Below are 24,151 nucleotides of genomic sequence, written 5' to 3' on the forward strand. Positions count from 1 at the left end.
GGATAAGTGAGACACGCGACAGCACGAAGCCCCCCGGATGTGTGTGAAGGTTGAGGGCATCTTCAGCACCAAGGACAGCAGACGGGACGTGATGGATTCACAGTAATGGGCCCAATTTTATTCAGCAGTTAGATAAAGAATGTGATGAGAGCTTACAGTGAATTCTTTGACCCTCTCCTCTGGTCTCTTTGGAAGGACTGTGCAGTGATTTAAACTCCTTCCTCTGCTAAACTGTTGACATCAAAGTGATGCACTTGATCATATTAAGGACAAGCTGTGGCAGTGATAGTGATAGTAGAAAGTAGTAACACAAGGTGAGGAGGAAAAAAGTGAGATGCAGATTTTGATCAGATTATGCTGTAGGTCAGATAGGTAGGGCAGAGGATAAGGGCCATCAAAAAACGTTTTGAGAGTAACTGAGAATAAAAGCTGAGTTCTGAATTTGTTTTACAAAATTCAGTCTTTTTTTTCAGCATTCTGAATTTTTCTCTGTCTTTAATTCTGAGAAAGAGCTCAAAACATCTTTTTACAGTGGCCCTAACCCTCTTCGGTAGGCCAACGCCCCTAAAAGTGATTACAAAAACACACCGACAGTAAAAAAAATATGATGACGCTTCATAATATTTGCCCCACAAATGGTGTCTAATCAATTATTCTCACGCTTTCATCGGTATTTATGCAAAAAACATAAACATTTGTAATGCAACGAGCCCTCTCGTTGATTAAGATAACTGCTGCGTTCAGCAGTGACAAAGAAAAGTCTAAATATTTGTTAAATTTGTGAATGTGACCTGTGTGTCGAGTTGGAGTGGGAAATCTTTTCATCAATTGAACTTAGTGGAACATTAAGGAGCCATGCAAAAAGATAAGCATCAGTGCAGCAATGCTGAAAATAAAAAAAATAAATAAAAAAGCATAACCAGACATGTCAGCCTCTGTGGAGGTTGAATTGATAGCGGCAACGTCACAAAATCACAAAACAACCCTTCTGCGCCAAAGACTTTTCAGCGGGGATCTGGATCCCGGTGACAGCTCGCTTTCTTTCTGTCTTGCCTTCTCCTCCCCCACGTCTCCTCCCTCTTCCATCTCCCTCTCCAGCTTGCTCCCTCTCATCCATCAGGGGTGATGGAGTGACTCCCCCCTGTTCCCCTCCCCCATTTCCCCCTCCCCTGTTACATTACATGTGTATCCAAACATCTACTGTGTCTGTCAAAGAGGACGCTTCCCTGCAGCGCCCATCCCTCCGTCCTTGCCCGTCCACACACGGAGACACACACACAAGGAGACACACACACACACACACACACACACACACACACACACACACACACACACACAACTGATGTCAGGGGTCTCGCAGTGATCATCCGTAGTCAGTGTATACGTATAGAAATGACATATGTGTGGTCTTTTCTTTTCTTTTTTGTGTGCCTATGAATACCATGTCTCTATGACCAGTACAGTGCACACAAACCCACACATGTACGCACACACACACACAAAGACTGACCACTGCGAAGTGCTCCTGTCAACTGACAGGCCCCCCCGCAAAAAATAAACACCCCATCTATCTATCCCACCATTTCTGTTTTAGGCCTGGTTGTGTGTGTCTGTGTGTGTGTGTGTGTGTATGTGTATGTGTGTATTTGTCTGTGTGTGTTAAGTTGAATTCCTGAGCCTGTGGTTACCAACAGCTTTGAAGTCCCAACAGCACCAGGGCCCCGGGGTGACGGGCTTACCCGCCGCCCCCAGCCTGCGCTGGAAGGCCCATAAAGAGAAAAGCAAACAGGCAATAATACCCCGAATGAGCAAACCTTTCCTGCATCTTTGGCTGCAGCCTCCTCCTTGGCCCCTGCACGCCAGGAGCAAACTCACTGTGGCACACACACACACACACACACACACACACACACACACACCGACGCTGCATCAGTATACTATATGACTTCCACGCAGAGATAAAGAAGTAAACATTGATTTTGAGGGACAAACAGTCGTGCGTTCGCGCAGCCGTTCAGCATACAGCAGTATGGATGAGCATATGAATGCACTCTCCCTCCCTCTTTCTTTCTCTCTACCCCACACACATACACACAGACACACACGAACACACGGCTGTGTATGCAGCACACTTTAAACGAGCATACACAACAATATTGCTGAGTTTTCCTTGCTCGGTGAGTCATTCCTGCCTTTGCACTCCAGCTGAATGGCGCCTCTAATTAACGCTAAGTTCATTATCTCTCTCCCTTCTCTCTCTCTCTTTCTCTCTCTCTCTTTCTCTCTGTCAGTCTTCCTCCCTCCCTCCAGTCAGATTACCCTCCCGGTCGCTGGGTTGTGGAGTGGGAGTCAGTGTGATTGCTGCGGGCTCCTCGGCATGCTTTAATTAGCTTGTGAATTTTTCTTTTTTCCTTTTTTTTGCACATCAAGGTTATAGAAGATGCTCAAAAAGTCAAACAGTACTCGGAGGGGGAGCTAGGGAAATTTGGGCAGCGATGAAAAAAAAAAAAACCGGGACAAAATAAATGGCGAGCACAAATAGATGTGTTTGAACCGAGGACCTACTTGTAAAAACACAGTAACACAGTTTCCTACGGGCCAATTTAGGCGTGCTAACAGAGTGAGATCCAGCGCAACATGACACACATGCGGCGTCCCGGAGAAATCCCCGAAAAAGCTCCTTACACCGGCATTCTCACGGACTCCTCCTTTGTTCGGAGAGTTTATGTTTTTAACTCATTCTGATTTGTGTGGTGTGTCTCTAGCTGGGACGGGAGAACTGTGATTTGTTTGGGGAGAGCGTTTTTGCATTTTTTTGCGGCGTACAGTGTTAACGCCGCGATTCAAGACCTTCTCTCGTCGGAGCAACTCAATCCAGGCCTTGTCCTTTTTTCCTCCAGCCTCTCCTCTCATTTCCAGCTCCAAAAAGGCGAGATGCCAGAGCAGCGCACGCAGCCAAAGGGGCTGCAGCAGAGAAAAGCCTCCACGCTAAGCTAAACTGACAGCAGAGGAGGAGACTGATGCAATGGAACACTAGCGCCCGAGCAGTACAGTATAACACTTCATTCACCCAAACAAATCAGCGCACACACACACACACGGGACGGCATGAAGTGATGTGATCGCCTGGATTGGCTTTGAAAATGTGCGCGGGCGGAAGTATACGGGAAAACACCCGCTGCCGACCACGACTGTGCAGGTGCGGCTCAACAAGGAACAGAGCGCAGAACAGTAACAGGCTATTGTTACACCCTGACTGTGCAGCCTCCATTGTGAAGGTTTACAGCTTTAGTATATATGAGGTGTAGCCGGAAAAAAGGAACAATGGCTCAGACGGCTCCGTGAACGGGATAAATAAACGCACATGCAAAAAAAATAAAATAAAACGCGTTTGGGTAACAAAAGAAGAGCAGAATCTGTGATGTATATCAGCCTGTTGCTGGATTGGAAATACTGTCATTGTAATTTAGAGGCTTTGCTGTTGAGTGTGTGTGTGTGTGTTTGTGTGTGTGTGCAGCGCTGACATGTTCTTGTGGAGAGCCTGGCAGTTATATAATGGCCAACACAAACAAACAGAGTCCTTCCAAAGGGGACCAGAGGAGAGCCAACAGCTCCGTGAATTCACAGCGCTCAGCCTCAACAGTCAGCTAAGAAAATATACAAAAAAACACGAGAGGAAAATACACAAAGTGGGCGGTGAGAAAAAATGTAGGCAGGACCGTGGGACTCTTCTGTCTTCGTTAATTGGCCCGAACGGGAATACCATCAATAAATATTTAAAGTAGAGAAGGATAAACCCATCCGGGACAAACACAGCAAGGCCAGCCTCCCACTGGACTTCAACAGTAAAGCACGTAGCTTCCTTTTTTTGCAAAGCTAAATGCTAAACGAACGCGTTGAACAGCAACAGTCTCAAAAACCGGTGGCCGCCAACCAAAAACAATTGGAACAGACAGAGATCAACAGCACCAGCTTCCACCCCAGTGACGTCAAATCTAGTACCAAATCAAAAAAATGAGCAAAATGGACGGCAGGTCACTCTCTCGGCGGGGTTGACTCAGGTTCGCGTGACAAAGTCGGTGAAAGATGTGTAACGCGTCCGCTGTGAAAGCCGAGCATGACGCGCGTGCGAGAGAGAGAGAGAGAGAGAGAGAGAGGGGCAGCAGCTAAATCACTTAAGCGAGAGAGTGGAGAGTGATAGAAAACATTCGACATGAGATGGAGATGGACGGCAGGCTTTGAACCAATGGCCAAGACCGTCAGCCGAGGGAGCAGGAGCCGAGGGGGGAACGGGAGGGGGTGAGGAGGAGAGAGAGGACGTAAACAAGGAGAGAAAGGGCCTGCTATTTGGAAACGCTGCCATCAGAGAGTCATCATTTCAGAACATGTTTCATCAGCGCCAAATGACAACTTCACATGACGCTTTTTCCTTTTATATATGGTCAGAAACGCAGGCAAGAACAGCGACTCGGGCTTAGGTAGGCTTGGGCGTATGCGTCCCTGTATCTGCGCGTACGGGTTTACCGTATGTGTAATTATAATAAGCGTTATGTTGCTGGCAAGTTTGAGGATTGTGTGTCTCGATAAATCCTGCGAGAATGTAAACCTGCGTCTCTCCTCGACGTACAGCGGAACAGCTGCTCGCTTTTCGCAACACACACACATGCACACACACACACACACACACACACACACACTCAAACTGGACAGACAGACATCCGTTTGCTGTTTTAGGATCAAATTAGGGTTGCAGGAATTTCACACTGATGGTAGATACGAGTTAGTTCACCTGCTCCGGTCCGTTCTAATGACAGATGAAAGAGTGACTTAGCGAGATTAGATCTGGCCTCGAATTCTCCGCGGAAAGGCCGGGGCCCGCTCCACAAAACATACAGTAATCCAGACGATGACTGACGTGTCCATTCACCTCGTACGGTCGGGGAAACAAGAAAAAAAAACCTTGTCTCTCTCCCCCCGACAAAAGATCCGATAACATCTCCTGCTCCTGATGCACACGGTGAAATATCAAAATGTGTTCGCAGTAATATACACTGTATGCTGTGAGGTAAGTAATGACACATCGCAGCCATAGGCCACACACACACACACACACACGCATTCACACACACTCTCACAACGCCGGCTCACACATGGCGTCCCGTTGCCAAAGCCAGACAGAATTCACGTGTTCGTCCGAAGGCGCCACTGCAAAAACATCCTTGCTTTCAACAACATTTCTGGCTACTACACACACACACACACACACACACACACACACACACACACACACACACACACAGCCCAGCAAGATAATGACAGTCTAATACTGGAGTGTATTCTGTTAAAGCCCTTAAACACACTTTGGAGTCTGTGTAAACAAAGGCAACTGCTCTCATATTCGCTCTCTTCCTCTCTCGCTCTCTCACACACACACACACACACACACACACACACACTCATGGAGCAGAGACTCATGTAAATGAAAGATGCTGCAATAAAAGGCTGTCGGTCAGAGAAAACAAAGCATGAAATATTCAGCGAAGGTGCTCCGTCCACGTCCGACTCGGAGCAAACAGTCGATGCCAGCAGCACTCAGTCCAGACACCTCACTCCGGGTCTCAAACACACAGCGTGTACTGTACGCTCCATCTCTCAGTTCGAACAACGAAAAACAAATGACTGATTATCTCATGAAGTAGCGAGGCATCATGGGAGTTGCGGTCTACATTGACGACCAATTGACCCAGTTGTCAATGAAAATCCATCCGACGTGACTCGGGATTAAAAATATTCGTGGACGGGTTAAGATGAGGTTCGACAGCTTCCTTCCTCCCTCTCTGACACATCATCAGATGTTTGTCCATAAGTTGTTTTTGGACATTTGTAAATGTGGGTTTGAGTCAGATGTCAGTGTCGGTGTCTTTAAATCCACCTCTTCTGCCTGACAACGAGAATTCAAAACAACAATATAAGGACATTTTTTTCTCGGAGCCAAGGGATTAAAACATTACAAACTCGGCTTTGCAGGCTGAATTCGACTCCGTTTTGAAGGTAATGTTGCATGTAAATAGTTGAGAAACCACGGTTCAGACATCTGTCTCTGTTTTATCTCGCTGTGCCACTGTAAATATGTTTTCATCCCGGTCCCTATCTGTCCGTACAGCGACCTAACCCCGTGCACTCATCTATCTGTTAACACAGAGGGGCCTGGAGAGCGGGTGCTGCGCACTGGGGGCCCCCCAATGGCTGCACGCGGGGGGCTGTGGGGGGCCTGTTGGTGCAGCTGTCCCACTCCAGCGTAACATAAGACCTTATTAGAGTCCATTAGACCTCTCTGAAACCAATAAGAGATTGTCAAATACATCCAAACATTCGCACAATTCACAGAGAGGACGGGAAGTGAGAGGAGGGCGGTCGGCCAGGGGGACAGAGGTCGGCCATTTGTCTGGAGGTGCTGCTCTTGTATCCACAGCTTTTGACCTTTAAAAGATTTGAGGGGAACGGCGAGATTTGTGGATGGAAGATGTAATTATTTTGCTTTAATTTGTTAGATGAAGACTGAAATGGCATGCAGATATAGGGCACGTCCAAATTAAGAGCTATCCTACTCGCTTTTAGGCTTGTCAAACTACCCTGTTCATCAAAATTAAAGTTTAAAAGTAAATGAGACTGATCCGAATTCTACAGTATCTCTTGCAAATCCTTGCTTTTGTTATCATTTTTTTGCCTGCGGGCTTACATCTTCCCCCAGTCTGTTTACATTTCGTACATATAAGGTTTTCGCCCGACAGCTGCGACAGAGTCTCCCCCTCGCATCTGGACAGGGCTCGTCTGGAGTCGGCTGCCCCAGAAAAGGAGCTTCCCTTTGCCCCGACAGCAGGGGCTTGACCTGGGAGACCGCCTTTGATCTTTAATTAACACTGGGCGACGCTCTGAAGAGGAGGGAGCTGATGAACATGGGAGCATTCAAGGAGCCGCTACAATAACCGGGATAGCAGAGAGATAAAGACAAGCCGCTTCTTTTCTCTTCAAACCTGCGACGCCGTTTCAAGTTTTCCTAGTCGTCGCGGAACAGCCGCAGTGCAGAGGTGGCTGCTTTTTTAAAAAAAACACAACGTTGTGTCTGGCTTCTTAAGCAGAGCGAGTAGCTCGCTCAGACTGAGGGGAGAGGAGCACATCGAGAGCGACATGGGCCACAGAAACCAACCAAAGCCCCACAAGAAAGAGAAGGTGGGGTTTTTTCATGAGACATGCAGCTGGAGCTTCTGTCTCTGACGCCAAAGCCACTGTGAGAAGTTTTTCTCTCTGGCTTCATTAAACAAAATATAAAGAATCATAAATCAGCGCAGCATAAAGAAAGCAAGTACGTACTGCCTCTGTTATTATATTGCATTATATACCATGGTATTCAAATACGCTGTGTGCTTTAAAAGATGTATTCCAAGCACTCCTTTCTACAAAAAATGTGCAGGACACAATTATGCAGCTGCAATGCAAACTGTAATTGATGAAAGCTGTCTCACTAACCGCAGAAGCCGCACGCTGGAAATGTAATTTTGAGTTATCTAGTCATGTCTGTGCGCACACATGCAACTGCTTATGAAGGAAAGGTTTACAGGGGAAAAATAATGAAAATTGAAAAGAACACTTCTGGGGACTTTATAACCCATTATGCTGTTGATTTAATCAGACGTGCTGAGTGCTGAGACGAAAGGCTCATTATGACAATTAACGGTTGAACAGGCCGGTCAGCATGTTCTTGATTACAACTTGTCAAATACAGCAGTTTGGTCGGTGGGCTGCAAACTTCAAATTCAAACTTCAAAGCGTAATATGCAATGCCCAGTTAGTCTTTCAAAATAAAGCACACTGACAAAAAGTTAGGAATAATGACATACAATGGCGAGAGATATACCAATTATTGGCCTGGCCAATTATCAGGGCCAATGTTCAGCCTTTTTTCTGATTAACAGTATTGGTGATTCTTCTGTCAGACTGCTGATAAAATAGTATGTGACAATTAATAGCCAATAAACACTAAATAACATAAATCTGCAGAGTTACTAGTAAGCCTAGGACAGCTGACCAGGCTGCTGTATTTGACACTGCACCCGTTTCTTGATCCCAAATGGATAACATTTATTTCATGTTTCTGACAAAGTACTGTATAAATGAGGAGCAAAAAGTACAATCAAAGGATGATTACAATCAATAAAGAAGCTGTCTGAAAACTTGCTGCATCTGCTCGTCAAACCATCCGGTATGGGCTTTTTTCCACTGAGCAATGTGTCAGTCCAATTCTACAGCACCAGGCGCCAAAAAAAATCTTTAGTGACTTCTGTCATTGTGACATTTCTTCTTTTCAATAACCCCTTGGCAGCAACTCAAATCAATCCCTCTGCAAAAACATGTGTGAAGATGGAGTTGCAGACGGTCTGAAAATGAAAAGTCAGGCGGCCAGACGTATACTTCTTGACTTTTGCAACCACCTCTAAAAGGCGACTTTGGGGTGAGATCGAGTAAATCCAGACTCCAATATCTGCCCACTCATGACTCCACCGACACCCACAACCATCACCGCAACTATTCCATTATTCACCATCCACCCCAGTCTGCTCCTTTCTTCAGCGTTATCAGTCCCATCCTCGCTACTCTGGTTAAGATCTTCCCATGGCTAATGATGTGTCACAGAGGAGATTACTATTGAACTACTGCGCGCTGCGCCCCACAGACCTGGAGAACACATCACACACAAGCATGGAAATATATACGTGCACAGCTATCAGCTAACACTCTGGGATTCCCGGGTTCTTTTTGAAGGCCGCACACATACAGAATCCAACGTGCGCACGCGTGTACACATCGCCGGGACATCAGCCATTAATGGTTCTGGGCCGACAGAAATGAAGTGTGACCGTCTTTTCATCAAACACATTGGCAAACTTTGTAACTTTGGCAAACTCTGCTTTGCGTCACACAGTTTTTTTAACAAGTCTGTATGTGGAATCAAATCTGTGAATCTGTAGACACATATTAAAAGCTGATTCCTTTGACCGGAGAGCTGGAAGTCAACAGTTACAACTCATGTTTGCCACAAAAATGGCTCCATAAAGAAGAGACATGAGGGATTCGATAAGAAGAAAATGTAGAAAGTACGAACAAACTGAGAGATAAATTCCATGACTGAAAGAAGAGCTGTCTTACTTTGGCAGGTGTTGCTTCTCTCCTCGTACCCGGGGTTACATAGACACTTCCCAATAGGCACGAGCCACTCCCCCTCTGTGCTGCAGTACATTCGCGGAGGCTCCTCCTCCTTGGAGTGGTTGACACATGAGCCTTTGACCTCCACCAGCGACTGGGAGTCCATGGGCACCGTGTCGGGGAAGGTCGCCAGATTCCTCACAGTGTACGGGCACTTCTTGAAGTAAACCCTCACCGACACGAGAGCTACGCAGGCGCCCACGTCCTGGAACGCCAGGTAGAAGCCCTTCTTGGTCATGGGGCCCACCTCGCGCACCTCAGTGTTGAGCTTGAGGATGCGGTCCCCGAGGTCCATTTGGGTGAAACTCTCGTCGGCGGCGATGGTGTCAATCTTGGAGAACTGGTGCTCCCTGAAGTGGCTGCCCTGGTCGTCGTCCGTCTCCAGGTAGAGGAGGTTGAAGGTCTCCTTGCAGGTGCCCAACACCAGCGGGATGGAGTTGCAGTCCCTCAGGGTGAACTTCAGCTCCACGTAGATCTTCTGGGCCGACTGGCGAGGGATCCAGTTGGTGCGAAGCCAATTGTTCTGGCTGTACTCCATCACGTTGCAGACCTGGAAGGTCCTGATGGGAGTGTAGTGCTCATCCACGCCGCTGATCTCCTCCCACTGAAAGAGATGGAGAGAGGGAGAGGTGGAAGAAAGAAATGGAGGGAGACGAGATAGAGAACCAAAGGCAAGGAAAAATGCAAAAAGAGAGGGGTGAAGAGGAAGGGGAGCAGGCAGAGTTATAAGGAAGGACCAGAGAAAAGATAGGTAAAAGATGCAAGGACACCAGGAAAAATACGGGCAGCGGGGGGGGGGGGTGGGTTTCGGGGTCAAAGGGGAAGATAAAGTAGCAAAAACATCGGAGTAAAGGTTGGAGAGGGAGTTTAGAGTCAGAGAAAGAGGAAGAAAGAGGAGAAGGAGGGGAAGATAGCAGAGAGAGAAATAAAGTTATCTCCACCCTGTAAGCATTTACACATAAATTATTTAGATTCAGATTCACTCTTGCTGAATACTAAGCATCTAATAAACACTCAGGGGTGAAAAATCACACTACCAGATCTCTCGTAAATGACTCAAATTAATTAAAAGCAAACCTGCCGCCTCAGCCAAATTTTGCCTGCGATTGGAGCGCTGTGAAAACATCTCAGAGAAAAGTGTGGCTTCCCGTCTCACTCCCACTAAATTTGTGTGAAGCTGCGTAATCATCGTTAAATATAAGCACGATCTTATAGTGTTTTTTTCCACCCCTTCATACTAACATGTTTTTTTTTTGTTTTTGTTTTTTTTTTCTCTACAAGTGAGGACTTTCAAGCTGCAAGTCTTGGGTTATTTGCATCACAGTACTACTTCTACTGAAAAGGAAAAACGTGCTGAATCCACTATGAAAACAAAAGAAAGCTACGAAGTATAGACAGATGTGAGTGTATACCAGGAACGTTCGTGTCTATCTTACATTTTCCCTCCACTGGGAGAAAGCAATGAGGAGGAGAGGAGAAGAAAAAAGAAAGCGGGGTCATTCCTTTTTGAATTCAACACAGCGGGAAGACTCATTGATCATGCGCTTTTGGCGTCGCCGTCCGGGCAAATCAACACTGAATCAGAGCGATGATGAATGGGCGAACACCTGAAACACTGGGCTCATTGTGATTAAAATGACAGTCATTAGAATGAATGGGCCTTAAATGTGTAAATGGATGCTGTTTTTTTTTTTTTTGTTCTCCGTGAAATTCAGAATAGACGTGTGAGTGAATGAGCTTCAGAGAGAGAGAGAGAGAGAGAGAGAGAGAGAGAGAGGGAGAGAAGAAAAAAAAAAAAGAAGAAAAAAAAAACACTTTCTGGGTAAGTGGAGACTGAATTATCGCTCCTTTCACACAGGCATTAATGGAAACATAAACCCACACACACATATACGTTCACATAAGGCTCATGTGAAGTGTTTAAAGTCCGGACACAGCAGGTGCTCTCGACCCCAACACGGAAATTAATGACGAGCTAAGAAAGTCTCGGTTCTCCGTTACATGTTTTTTTGCGTGTGAAATGTGTGTGTGTGAGAGTGTGTGTGCGTGGGTGGGTGTAAAGCACATCTATGAGTGCCCGGCGGTTTCGAGGAGCTCTCAGGCTGAAGGATGGGCCACTTGCTTTTCATCTCACAGCAAAGTTAATGAAACACCCCCTGAGAGAGTGAATGAGAGGGACGGGAGGGGGAAGTCGAGAAAAAGTAGAAGAGATAGAGCTGAGAAATAGCAATAGGGAGAAGAAGGAGGAGGAGGAGGAGGAGGAGAGATAAAGCGAGAAGGAAAATTGTGGGGAGAGATTCCATTGGTGTTTAGTCTCCCCCGTCATGCCTCCCCTCGGCGTCACCTCATTCATCAGACCGCCGCGGGGCCCAACAATAACAAGGAGGAGTCGACGGAAACAAGGAGTGTGGGGGGGGGGGGGCTAAATACGAAGAGGCGAATCTAAACTTAACATTTTCACCTCGTCCCACTCGCGCGTTTAATCACTCGACTCCAGATATCTGCAGGAATAACGACGTGGTGAAATGCGGACAGGTTCGACGATAGAGCCTGACACAACAGAGCAACGGTTCTGCCAGTATGATTAGTGATTCTGGTGACATCGGGTTTGATAAGACAATGTACTTACTTGAACGTAATGAAAGGGAGGCATCCTAATCTGCTGCGTGCTTTTATATATATATATATATTTATTTCCTGTCAGAGTTAAACGTCTGTCTGCCAAGACTGAGAGCAGCACAGCCGGGGATCTGACGTTTTTCAGTGCAGATGCGATCTGCCTCTGCTGCTGCTGCTGGTTAAAAAAAAAAAAAACACCTCAACGGAACTTTTACCTGCTAAAAATTCTCATGCAGAAATGTACAGGGAACAAGCTCTTTCCAAAAAATACATACATGGAAATACTAAATACTTAAACCTTACGTGTATAGAACCGTGACGAGAGTGCAGTTTACATTTAGTCTCCCTGAACATTTACACGGCACTAATCTAATGCAGCAAATTGGGTTTTGAGAGAAACTTAAAGGGGCGCCATGCCGTTTTGGAAACGCTATCCAAACTCAGAAAGTGAATATTTACAATGTCCGTAAGGTAATAATGCAATGCAGTTATTTTCATTAGGGAGAAAACGAGCCATCCTCAGAGGGAGATCAGGTCCTTAGAACACTGTAAGAAGCCAGCGAGGCGGCTAATCCTGTAAATATACACTGAATTGAAGTACGTTTGTTTGTTCAGTACATCCAGTAAAGAACATCAACTAATAATGGCTTCCTTCTTTCCCTCTCTCTCTGTAAATATATTCTCCTAATCGACACAGTGCACCTATAATGTTGGAGTCATTACATTTTCTCTCATCATAATGAGAAAATATTCAATGAAAGTGTCAAGTGAAGTTGCATAATGTTCATAACTGGTTTGTAACCATCTCCCCCCCCATATCTGTTTGGTTATGTTTATGCACTCAAGGCATTTGGTTGTGATTACAGAGTGATCTAGGTCTCTCTGGATCGAGCAAATTGGTAAATATGGGACATTCCAAACAGTTGAACTTCTGTGTTGGGCTCCATTTCTCTACTAACGCGAGCTACTGTTGCTCTCTGCTACCGGAGCGGAGAGACGAGGCACTCGAGAACCAATCCTTTGGACCGCTGCGGAAAAAATTCCAACCGGGGTCGTTCAGAAAGAAATCCACGGTCCAGCGGCATTAAACGACTTAAACAAATCGTCCACAGGCTGAGAGAGACGGTGAGGCCTCATTATTCACATCCTGTGGTCAATCCGCTCACTAATGGCCAATAAAAAAGTGATTAATACACACAAATTGCTTCATAGAGCTGCTTCAGTGCTGACTTGTAGCAGTGCTTTACTTTTTGTAGAGTGTTTTCACTATATTCGCCCCAGAGAAACTTTTTCTTGGCCTTAACTGTGGTGTTTTAGGAGGTGCAAACCCTGGTATCTGGTGCCAGAACACTTTGTATGTAACAATTACGTACATTTGGCAAAATAAATGTAATTTCTAGAGGACAGGGGAAATTTGTACCTTACATTCACAGCGCAACAGTGGCAAACAGCACTGTAGCCACGCAAACATGAAATATTCAATATCGCCTGTCAAATATAAGGAGCACACAGAATTCTGCCACTGGCCCTGCGCCTCTCTTTCTAACTCTCTCTCTCTCTCCGCCATCTAATGAGAAATTTACAGAGGATGGAGCACATTGTAAATGGAGCAGACTTAAGTGTCTGCTCTGGATTGTGCCCACCCTGTCTGGTAGCTTCAAGAGCTTCCTCCGCTTAGTCAGAAAACCATTCTTACATTTCATTGTTCCGTGTTTGATTTCCCCCGACCCTGAAAAGTAAGCTACTCAGGCAAAATTTGTTTCTGATGGAACAAGTTGCCATGAGGGTGGCGGGCACGATGTTTGTGTTTCTGAATTAATGTGTGTGTGTGTGTGTATGTGTGTGTATATTATGCGTTCTCTGTGAGCAGATGTCTGCGTGAGCTGCAGGCTTTATGTCTTATCCCTTTGTGTACTTTCGGGTCCACCGATATGATGCAAACTGGGCTAAATCTGAAGCGACTGTTTTTGTTTCTGTCTTTGGGAGGGGTCTGAAGTTTGCACACACACACACCCACACACACACACACATACAAGGGGCTCTAAAATCAAACCCAGGTGTGTGTGTGTGTGTGTGTGTAAGCGCCTGTATGTAGGCTATGTGTGTGTTTTGGGTGTGCTATATCCTATCCCAGAGAACAGAGATGACTTGAGTGGAGGTAGTCTCTGCCAAAGTAAATGAGACCTCTGCTATGATGTGAGGAGCCCACTCTGGAGGATAGCATCTATTACATGGCGCTACCCCAATCCCCAAACATTACATCATAAGAACGATCTCCTCCAACCTCGAGTCACTTCCCTGGGATAGTGAGGTAGGGCTTGTTTTATTGTCCCCTTGCTCGACAAAGGAGGGAAGAGAGAGCGAGGAAATAAACAGAGAATGTCTCAAGATAATTATCTGGCTCCAGATCCCCCCCCCAAAAAAATCATCCGTCGCGAGAGAGTGATGCGGTCTTTGGTGGAGTGTAGGTATTACTTGTATGGGATGAAATGGGATCGCAGCAGCCATGAATCTTCAGCCTCTGCTGTGAAGACATAAAGCGCCACGGACTCAAGATCAGAGCTCGTGCAGACGAGAGAGACGATGTTGGACAATTCTGCAAAACTTCACGGTGAATTCAGTGACTAAATTAAAGGATAAATACATTCAGAACGTCTTTATCCACAAAAGATTCTGTGGTAGAACAACTGTAGCAGATGGGTACAAAAGTAGAATAATAAAAAAAAAAAACATAAAATGGCTCCACACATCTTGTCTGGTGTAACCCATGTTTTTAGGAAGCCCTGAGATCCTAAATTGACTTTAGAATGTGTTATTTACAGTTTTTTTTAAAGCCGAAAATCTTCACTGTAGCCACTAAGCTAACAGCATTAGCGCCAGTACCGTCTTAAGTGAATGCAGTTTGCTTGACTGTGCATCTAGGGTGTAATACAGTCTTTTTTAATCAACCAGACAAGCTGTATTAAGTTATTTTATCTTTTCTTTCTTTCTTTTTTTTTGTGATGTTTAAAACAAGGCCCTGTCTACTTCAGTAGTTTAGGGGAGCTGTGAAGCTCCAGAAATGTTTTGTAGACTCCAAAAATGACTGGGTTTTAATTTTTGGTTGACCTTAACCTTTCAATCCAGACGTACGATTTTTACTGCTACTGCTTTCCGCTCTCTGCAGCAGCAGGAAGCTCTGCCACCACAGTGAACGTGTGGATCTGTTTGTATGTCAACCGGGATGGGTATGTCCCCAGGGAGGCGTAACTCCCCTCTCCCCGCCCTCTAATTGATATATAACAACACTTCGACCCTACACCAGCCCTCGTGACCTCCGACCCCGACCCCCGATGGTCACAGTCGGGGCACCGTTTGGTGTGATCTCGCCCCTGGTCCCTCTGATCTGTGCTGTAGGTAGGTGAAGCAGCCAAAAGGGACAGTAAAATGGAGTGCGGTAACTCGATCCGCTCATGACATTACAGCTACGGCAACAGGCACGTCTCAGAGTCACCGAGTCAGCACGCTGGTTCAGGCACTTCAAAGAGACGCAGGTCAGCGGGAGTTAATGGACCGGTGGACGGGCCAGTGTAGGGTAACAATGCAGTTATACTGAGAGTAGTCGCGTTTAAAGAAACAAGATTGAGAAACATAATTGTTTATTTCAAGGTTTAAAAATGATGCCGTCATTTTTGCAGTTTTCAATTCCCATGCCAATGTTTATTTATTTATCTATCTATTTATTTATTCATTTATTTATCTATTCAATTAACTTTGTTTTGGGGAAATTATGTTGTGAAGAGTTGTCAATTGCTGCTATTTATTTTTCTTAACATTTATTTTATGTAGGCAGTGTCATTAATGGAGTTTCAGTTATGACCTAAAACATTTTTTCTTTCTTTTTCTGGGACCCTTCTCCATTAATGATAGTAATAAAGGTCACATCTACAGTGTAACAATTATTACTACAATAAGATCGTGGTTGGCCAAAAGTTATAAAATTCATTCAAATTAATTTTTACTTTATTTTTCATTTATTTTTTCAATTTTTATTTAATTATTTTTTTACATAAATATTCAGTTGAACACGAAATATATGGAGATTTTTTATGATGATTTAAATGTTTGTCATTGTCATTCTTTAATTCAAACTCACTTTGTATATTTTAAATAGACGGTTTGTAATTTTATTTTGGACATAGACTTGCTGACTGGGGCTTTATAATAAAAATCTTGAGAGTCACAGAGCTCACGCAGTACATAGCATATGTACAGCTGCCCATTATACTCCTTACAGCTGGAGAGGAGTGTATCGAAAGGCCGGAGCGCCCACAACAAGTGCGGAGCCGGCTTACATTCTGGGCTCCACAGAGGTCGGAGGTCACAGACACGACAACTGCAGCATATCAGTCAGAGGAGGACATTTCATCAGCCGGTCTTACCAAAGGGACACCCTAATGCTCCCCTCTTCTTCGTCCTTCCTCCTGTTTCCGAGCGGCTCCGGGCCATTTTTCCCCTGGCTAATCCTTGTTAATGCCTTGCTCAAGGACACGCCGGCAACGACCGCTGAAGGATTCATTCATTTTCAATTAATTCGGAAGTCGGCACGACACTCGTAATACTGCGGGGTGTTATTGTTACGCTGGTAGGACATCTGTTATTCACGGCTGTTTGATTATACAAAGGGGCTGATAGTTTGGATTGTTTTGGGGAACGCTGATCTACGACTGGGATGTACTTCTTGTCCTGACGCGCGTATTTGATGTCGCGTTCAAACCTTTGTCATGCTGTATCCTTGTTACCAGTCAGACGGTTGACATCAGCTTTTCTTACCAGGACGAATGTAACTATAACACACTTTTATACACCCTCCTCTTCCCCCCACCTCCTCCTCCTCTCTCCGGTCACTTGCCCTGCCCTGTTAATCCTCGTTTATGATGGGCTTTTCTCTGTACGCTCTCTCTTTCGGGGGGTTGCGGGGAGAGCGTTTTATGCTGGTCGGGCTGATTTCCTAGATGGGGTGGTGGCAGGCCGTGGGGGGGGAGCTTTAAGAGCCCTTGGGTGACAAAAGGAGTTGAAACAGCAGTCTGTACACTGAGAGGGGGGGAATAAAAATAAGGAAGCCTGCTGAAGAAGTAGACCCTGATCAAAATATGCCCTCCATCCTCCAGACCTGAGTAATGGAATGTGGGCTATATGTTAAATATTTCTCATTATTTCACACAGTATGAGCCGAGTTAACACATTGTGACCGCCATTTTTTAAATCTTTTTTATAGACGTCACGCTTCTTCGTAGAGATACAAAAGTTCAGTCAGCCCCATTGTTACGTAGCTTCTTACGAAAGACTTACACAGTCCTGTAAAAAGTATAAGTCTAAATATTTACAAGCAGGATTTATGTTATGACACGATGTATATTATCATATATTAAATGTTATTTTTCTTCTTCTTTGTTGCCTCCGCCACACTGTAAAATCTTACAAAGGGATCTGAGTAAAAAAAAATTAAAAAAATGCAGAAACCGATAACCTCAAAAAAAGTAGACTGATAATTTTAAGTCGTTGAAACTTTTTCACTCGTGCAACTGAAACGTAATCGTCCACTTTCCTTGGCAATTCTGAGGTAATCAGTATCCTGACTTTTTCGAGGTAAAATCAACTTCATAGGTAAAATTTAAAGGTACAAGGAGGTCGTCAGGTTTTCACCCATGTCTGTTTAGTGATTGATTGTTGGCATAGGATGCGGGTCGGGTCAGAATACAGCTCGTCAACTTATCTTATAACTTATAGGTGCGGATCCGGGATATGATGACTAAGTAAAATCAGCTTTTAAAATTTCAAGTACAAGGAGGTCAGGTTTTCACCCGTGTCCGTTTGCTGATTGATCTGTTGGTTTGTCAACAGGATCACACAAAAGCTACTGAATGGATTTCTGAGTGGTTCGGACAGAGGGTGCGGGTCGGGCCGCAATAGAGCCCATTAACTTTTAGTGCGGATCCAGGATATGTTTTGGATGGATTGGGATTTTAAAAACAACGTATTTAGGTGGCTGGTACAAAATGTGGAGGTATGCACTCTATTGGGTCTTATTCTAGTTTGGGCACTGACATCTTTAAATACCTGTTTACTGTAACATCCGACACACGTGTCATTCTAGCATGACCGATTCAAGCTGTTGTTGAAAATGCTGCAAAATAAGTAAAGTTTAGGCGTGACTGTGAGTTGAACTGAAGCAAACGTGGCTTTCAGTGACCTTTCTCTAAACTTTCCAGTACTTTAAAAAATACTTCACTCTCTCCACATTTCAGATTGACATAAAAAAAATTGCACATTGTAATAACAGCTAGCCAAGCATAAATGTTACTTTTTTTTTTTTTTTTTTTACAGTTAACATGAAACAGTCCTGGCAGGAACATCAATGCGGCCGTATCCCCCGTTGGTCCCGATGAAAAATGGACCTCGCTTGTTATGTGCCCATTAATTCTATTTTGTATGCACAGCCCGTGTCTGGGGTGTTGGTTTGTTGCTGAAGAATGCTTTCAAAGCACGCAAGAATGTAATCTTTAACACTCTTTAGTCTTGTGAAGGGGCTAAGCCCCCCGGACACTGCTCGGCAATCAGCCTGCCTCCCAGACAGATAACAGTATATCTGGATCGCACGCACTTGCAAACACACACACACACATACACACACTTGTCAGTCTCGTCGGTGGCTCCGGAGTGAACATCCAGGGGAGGCTAAGCTCTTAATTTGTTGTGACCGGAGCACGTTGTGTCTCGGTAGGCCAATAGCCGCGGCCTCTCCATCAATGTGAATGAGTGTGTGTGCATGTGTGTGTGTTTGTGAGGGCTCAGTGCCACTGCCACATTATGAGAAATCATTTGTGAGCAGCAGTCTCCCAGGGCAGGCTGCTTATCGGAGCGCAGTCAGTGGATGACGTGAGTAATTACAGATGATTCACCTTGAGGACTTGATCATCAGCAGTATCTCTCCCTCCCTGTCTCTCTCTCATCCTCTCCTGTCCTCCCCCCCCCCCCCCCCCCCCCCCTCCTCCTCTCTTTCTTCCTCTCTTCCTCCCCTTCTCTCGCTCTGTCTACCTCTTTTTGATCCTCGTCCCTTTCTCTCCAGAGTCGTTCTCATTTCAAGAATGACATTGGCTTCCTTTTCCCGTTGCATTTTTATTTATTTTATTTTACGAACTGTGCAACCGCTCGTTTGCCTTTCTCTTCTGAACTTACTCGAAGCAAACTGTCTTGAAATAAAGCAGAGCTCGCTGCACAACTTCTATCGCACATTCCGACGTCCATCGCCACGCATTTTTTCCTAACCGCTCATTCGCGAATAACTTTCTATCAGCACAGCATCAATCTCTCCCCTCGGTGGGAGAACGGTCACGCAATTGTTCTGCAGCCTGCAATTGTCTTTGGACTAAATACATCTCAACCAGCCTGCGCTTTTTTCTTTTCTTCTTTCGGCGTCATTTTTTTCATTGTGGTTCAACCTCATGAAGAAACTCTGAGCGCTGCGACGGGGGCCAGCGCTGTATATGGCCGAGGGAAACAAGGTTTGGCAGCTCCACGGAACAAATGACTGGATTACCTTAAGCCACTGCCAAGGAGTAATTCTAACACTTAATAAAGGAAAAAGGAGGAAGTGTGGTATGTGTGTGTATATGTGTGTATGTATGTGTGTGTGTGTGTGTCAGCGAGCCAGCCCCCAAGGCACAGTAGTCTAACTAGTTAGACAAATAAACACTGAGCGAGAGCCCACCGGAGGGACTCTGGTAGCAGAAAGAGAAAGAGGCTGATAGATGAGGCTGTAGATGCCGCTTTCCAAAAGTTGGGGCTACGTTTTTGCAACGTTACTAGATGATTTTGTTTTGTTTTTTGTTTTGTTTTTTTCTAATGAAAGCCACAGTATTATATTTTACATTTTGCAGGTTTTAAGGTTTGCACCCATGAATTTCAGCACAAAATCTGAAAAAAAGAGTGACTGTCCTCGGGGTCGTTCCTGATTTATCCAGACGTTATTGCAAAATGACGCATCTAAAAGAAAGAAAACAATCAGAAATCAGTTCAAGTCGTGCTGAATTTAATCTGTAAGGTTAACTGTCTGGAAAAGATGTTGCAAGAGCAATTCTGTACCGTTAAAGGCGCATTATGTAGTTTCGGGGGAGAAATTTAAAGTAAACTTTGAACTAAATAAAGAAACTCTTTGTTTTCATGACTCATACTGTTTTACTCTGTTTATATTCGGCGGACCCTGCCACCTTTCTAGCCTCGAACAGCGCTCTGGGGACCTTATTTTTCTCTGCTTGTTTATTCAATTATGGGAAAAAATAAATACTTCTGAGTTTGTATTATTTCTATTCATTTTATCATTATTTATTTTTTCTTCTCTAAAACGACATAGTGCCCCTTTAATCACATTCCTTGATAACAAATCGTATTTTAGAGCCTGGTGAATGATGTTTCGTGCAGTATGAACATTGCACGTTATCGTAAAACATGATGAGAACTCACTAAATAAAAGTTAATAAATATCAATGTATGAAAAAATAATGTATCTATTATAACCAATTATCTTTAGGAAATGTGCCAGAATTTTTTCAACGGCATTTTCAAGCGAGGGTAGTGACTTTTAATCGACTAGTCCGCTATTGGCGCACAGCCCTAGTTGCAATATGTTGGTAAGTATCACAACTGAAGTCTAAATCCAGAAGCAGAAACTACTTTCTTTTTTTTCAGAATTTTTGTCACGCATGAACTTGAAAAATGTGTGTTGGGGGGACGAGCATTAAAGCTTGTGTGACCGACAGAATGAGGCGGAGCGTGTTTACAATCAAGAACAGATGGACGAACAAGTGAATTTTTCAACAATGGAATTACGATGTTTACATGCAGCAGCAGCAAAATATCTGTCTCTGTTGTTAATGTGGATATTTACTACAGAGGGGTAAGCCCGTCGACATTCCTTGTGCCTACAACCTAAAATCCCTTAATGCCTTAATCTTTCTTTAAACACCAGGACATACACGCAATACATTTTCCCTTAAGCATCTTGACCATATGGCGAGCTCCGAATGCTTAACCTCTTAACCTGTGAGACGGAGAATGGACAAAAAAAAAAAAAAAAAAAGAAAAAAAAAAACGTCTAAAGAAAAAGTGGGTTAATCTGCACTTGGCTCATTGGGTCAACATCACATAGTGAGAACCGCAGGAGTTTGAAAATCCTGATTTCATGTGGCGCGGGCCTGAATCCCACATCCAGTTTCGTGTGTTATTTTTTGGGTGGATCTGTCTCTCAGTATGTCGGCACATTCAGACGTGATGAGGGTAAACACAGAGATAGAGGTTACTCACCCCATGCGACGGGTAGGAAATCCATCCTAACTCCCCTTGGCTCGCTTTGGAGTCTAACAGGTTGACTGTGGTGGGGAAGAGAGAGAAAACAAAGGGAACATATGAGTGTCTAGTCCTTGTTAGCCCCAATTAGCCTTCATCTAATCCCGAAGGAGGGATCACCAACCTCAAGCACTGATCGTGACTCTATTTACTCAGCTGCCACACACTTACACACACACACAACCCATATCCTTTGCTAACCAACAGCAACAGTCGGCTTTTCGTCTCTTGCTGCGTGAGGCATCAAAGCAGAGGTTGGCAGGGTGGACCGGCGACATCACAGGTATCCAGGAGAGATACTGAACTGAAGCAGAGCCAGCAGTTTTTAAATCGCGACAGGAAGTGTTTGTTTTCTTTCCACCCATTTGACCCCTCATTCTTCTGAGCGACGCAACGGTGGCAGGACTGTCCCCAGGTACACCAGGTCACGTCCAATCACCAGTTTCAGTAGAGAGTGAAACAATATGATTGGCGAATCTTTTCATAATGAATGGCATGGAATTGTATGTTAATGTCCTACCGAGCACAAAGAGAAACTAAGATGCCATCTAAGATGCATTAAAAATTTGGAATAAAAGGGAGGAAAAATAAGACAAAGCGCTCCATTAGCTTGACGGTACAAGGGTCAGTGAAAGGGGATTCGTTTTACATGATGCCAGACAAGCAGCCGTGTCAGTTTTCCGTAACACGGAGTATTTTGGTGACACGACTTACTCGCAAATTGAACTTCTTTGTATTTGCCGGCCTCCACAGACTGAAATCAGGAAGTACACAAGCGCATGCATGAACAGATTCTCCAAGCGTTTATGCACTTCTACAGAGTGCACAGAAAAATGAGCCGCAACCGTTTCTAATGTTAGTGTGAACACATGGGAGCACAGCTGTGAGTGCAGACAATAGTTTTGGTGAGGGGAAGGTGGAGGCAGCTCTACGGATGCTCTACGGATCCCCCAGAAATCAAACTGTCACGGGCATCAGTTTCTATTAAAGGTGCACTACGTAGGATTGGAGAAGAAATTTTAATCAGAAGAGAAGTTCAGGGATATATATATATATATATATATATATATATATATATATATATATATATGAATTAACTGAATAAACAAACCTTAAAAGTAAAAATAAACAGACCTTAAAAGGACAGCACAGTTTCATACTTTGTTTATATGTGGCAGACCCTGCCACTTTTCTTGCTTCCAACAGTGTCCTGTGGACCTTACTTTCCTCTGAGAACACCTTGTTTATTCAATTATGGAAAACAAATATCTATCATTACCTCTTTAACATTGTAAATATTAGTAAGTATGAGTTTGGATTTCTTTTCCAAAACTACATAGAACTCCTTTGTGACCTAACACAAACTTGGGAGTACTTCCACTTCAAATAAAATAACAAAAAGCAACTGTTTATAGAGCTACAAAATAAAAAAATAATGGAAATTAGTTAGCAATATTCATGTAAAAATCTATTTGAACTTTCTGTAACAATTTGAGCAATTTACACATGTTAATCACTTTTTTTTACTGGCCATATGTGAGCAGTCTCTCTCTGTTGCCCTTTACAGGCCTGTGGACGACTTGTTGATGTTGTTCGATGCTGCCGGACTGTGGATTTCTTTGTGAAGGACTGATTTTGGAGCACAGATGCATTACCTGAGGATAGTTTAGAAACGGAAGTCCGCTAACATAAATGAACGACCGCTCTTCCAGCACAACACAAAAATCCCTTAGAGTCCCTTTAAGTTAAATTTTAAATTCCTGCAAAATGATTCAATGTCTTGTTGTCGTGAAACGCTGCTGAGGAGGAACAAATCAAAGTTGAGGGCAGAAGTGTACGATGATGTTACAACAATGGTGAAGAAGACTCTTAATTGTGCACATTTAATAGCTGTATGGTATTTTCTCCCCTTTTTTGTATTATTGAGCAAAAAAACAAAAAACTTTCAAAACTGTGAAATTCAAAGCTTTTCGGGTTTCAAATCATTCAAATGAATCATTTATGTCATTTCCATTCCACATTTTGACCTCATCATCATGAATTTATATGTTGCTGAGTGATCTGCATGAAAATTCAGAGGATGAATAGCCATCTAAAGTAAATCTAACAATAAAGCTGCTTTGCTCCGACGGTCTCCTCGTTTAAGTTTTGCCTCTTTCCCGTCCTGCTGAGAGCACATCAGTCCACAGCTCGACACACACACACACACACACACACACACTTTGGAGCGAGCGCACGCACACAACAAAGTGAAGCAGCAGTGCAGTCAGGCCCTGCAGCTGTAACTCTATTCACTGTGAAAATATGAGCAATACAATCTCCCTGTATTCTCCCATTCAGAGCTCCAGCGAGAGCGCAAGACATCTCCGAAGACAGTCAAAGGGAGCGTTTGTGGGTCAGCGCCGCGAAAAACCGTTTTAGTCAAGCAAAATTTACCCCTCACAAGGAGCGTAAACGGAAATTTTCGGGGCGGGGGGGCCTGGGAGTGATTTCGCCTCTCTGGGAAACTAATTGTTGTTTCACACTGGAATAAAGGTTGAGATGGAAATCATCGTTTATTTTTATTTTTTTCTCTCCAGGCAGAGTCTGATAGCTATCAGCCAAAGAGGCGGAGAAGAGATGGAGGAAGACTACACACGGAGGGAGACTTATTATCACATTCCGGGCTGAAAAAGGCCCGTAAACGGAGGGATCACCTGAGCTGCAGCCACGCTAAGCCACTCATCCAGTTGAGTGGCAGTAGACACATTCCTATTAGAGTCTAATGAAGCTATCTGTTCATGTCAGATAATAGCAGCTCAGCATCCAGGGCCATTGCTTCCAATTTACATTTCTCAACGAGCCGAGCCCACCACTCCAATCGAGCCGAGCGGGGGAATTTGAGAGC

General features: G+C 44.4%; 1 protein-coding gene across 3 annotated transcripts in view; it reads right to left on the reverse strand.

The window, feature by feature from the left end:
- epha3 (eph receptor A3) overlaps window positions 1-24,151 on the reverse strand; it is a 116,009-nt gene that overhangs the window by 86,245 nt on the left and 5,613 nt on the right. For 2 of the 3 annotated variants that reach the window (XM_030428373.1, XM_030428377.1), the window contains exons 2-4: window positions 21,223-21,287; window positions 10,698-10,709; window positions 9,205-9,865 (exon numbers count right to left, since the gene is read on the reverse strand). In XM_030428373.1, the coding sequence (XP_030284233.1) occupies window positions 9,205-9,865; window positions 10,698-10,709; window positions 21,223-21,287 (738 nt within the window). The remainder of the gene's footprint in view (window positions 1-9,204; window positions 9,866-10,697; window positions 10,710-21,222; window positions 21,288-24,151) is intronic. The other variant, XM_030428376.1, reaches the window with a different exon arrangement.

The sequence above is a fragment of the Sparus aurata genome, chromosome 9 (assembly GCF_900880675.1).
Source record: "Sparus aurata chromosome 9, fSpaAur1.1, whole genome shotgun sequence".
Lineage (NCBI taxonomy): Eukaryota > Metazoa > Chordata > Actinopteri > Spariformes > Sparidae > Sparus > Sparus aurata.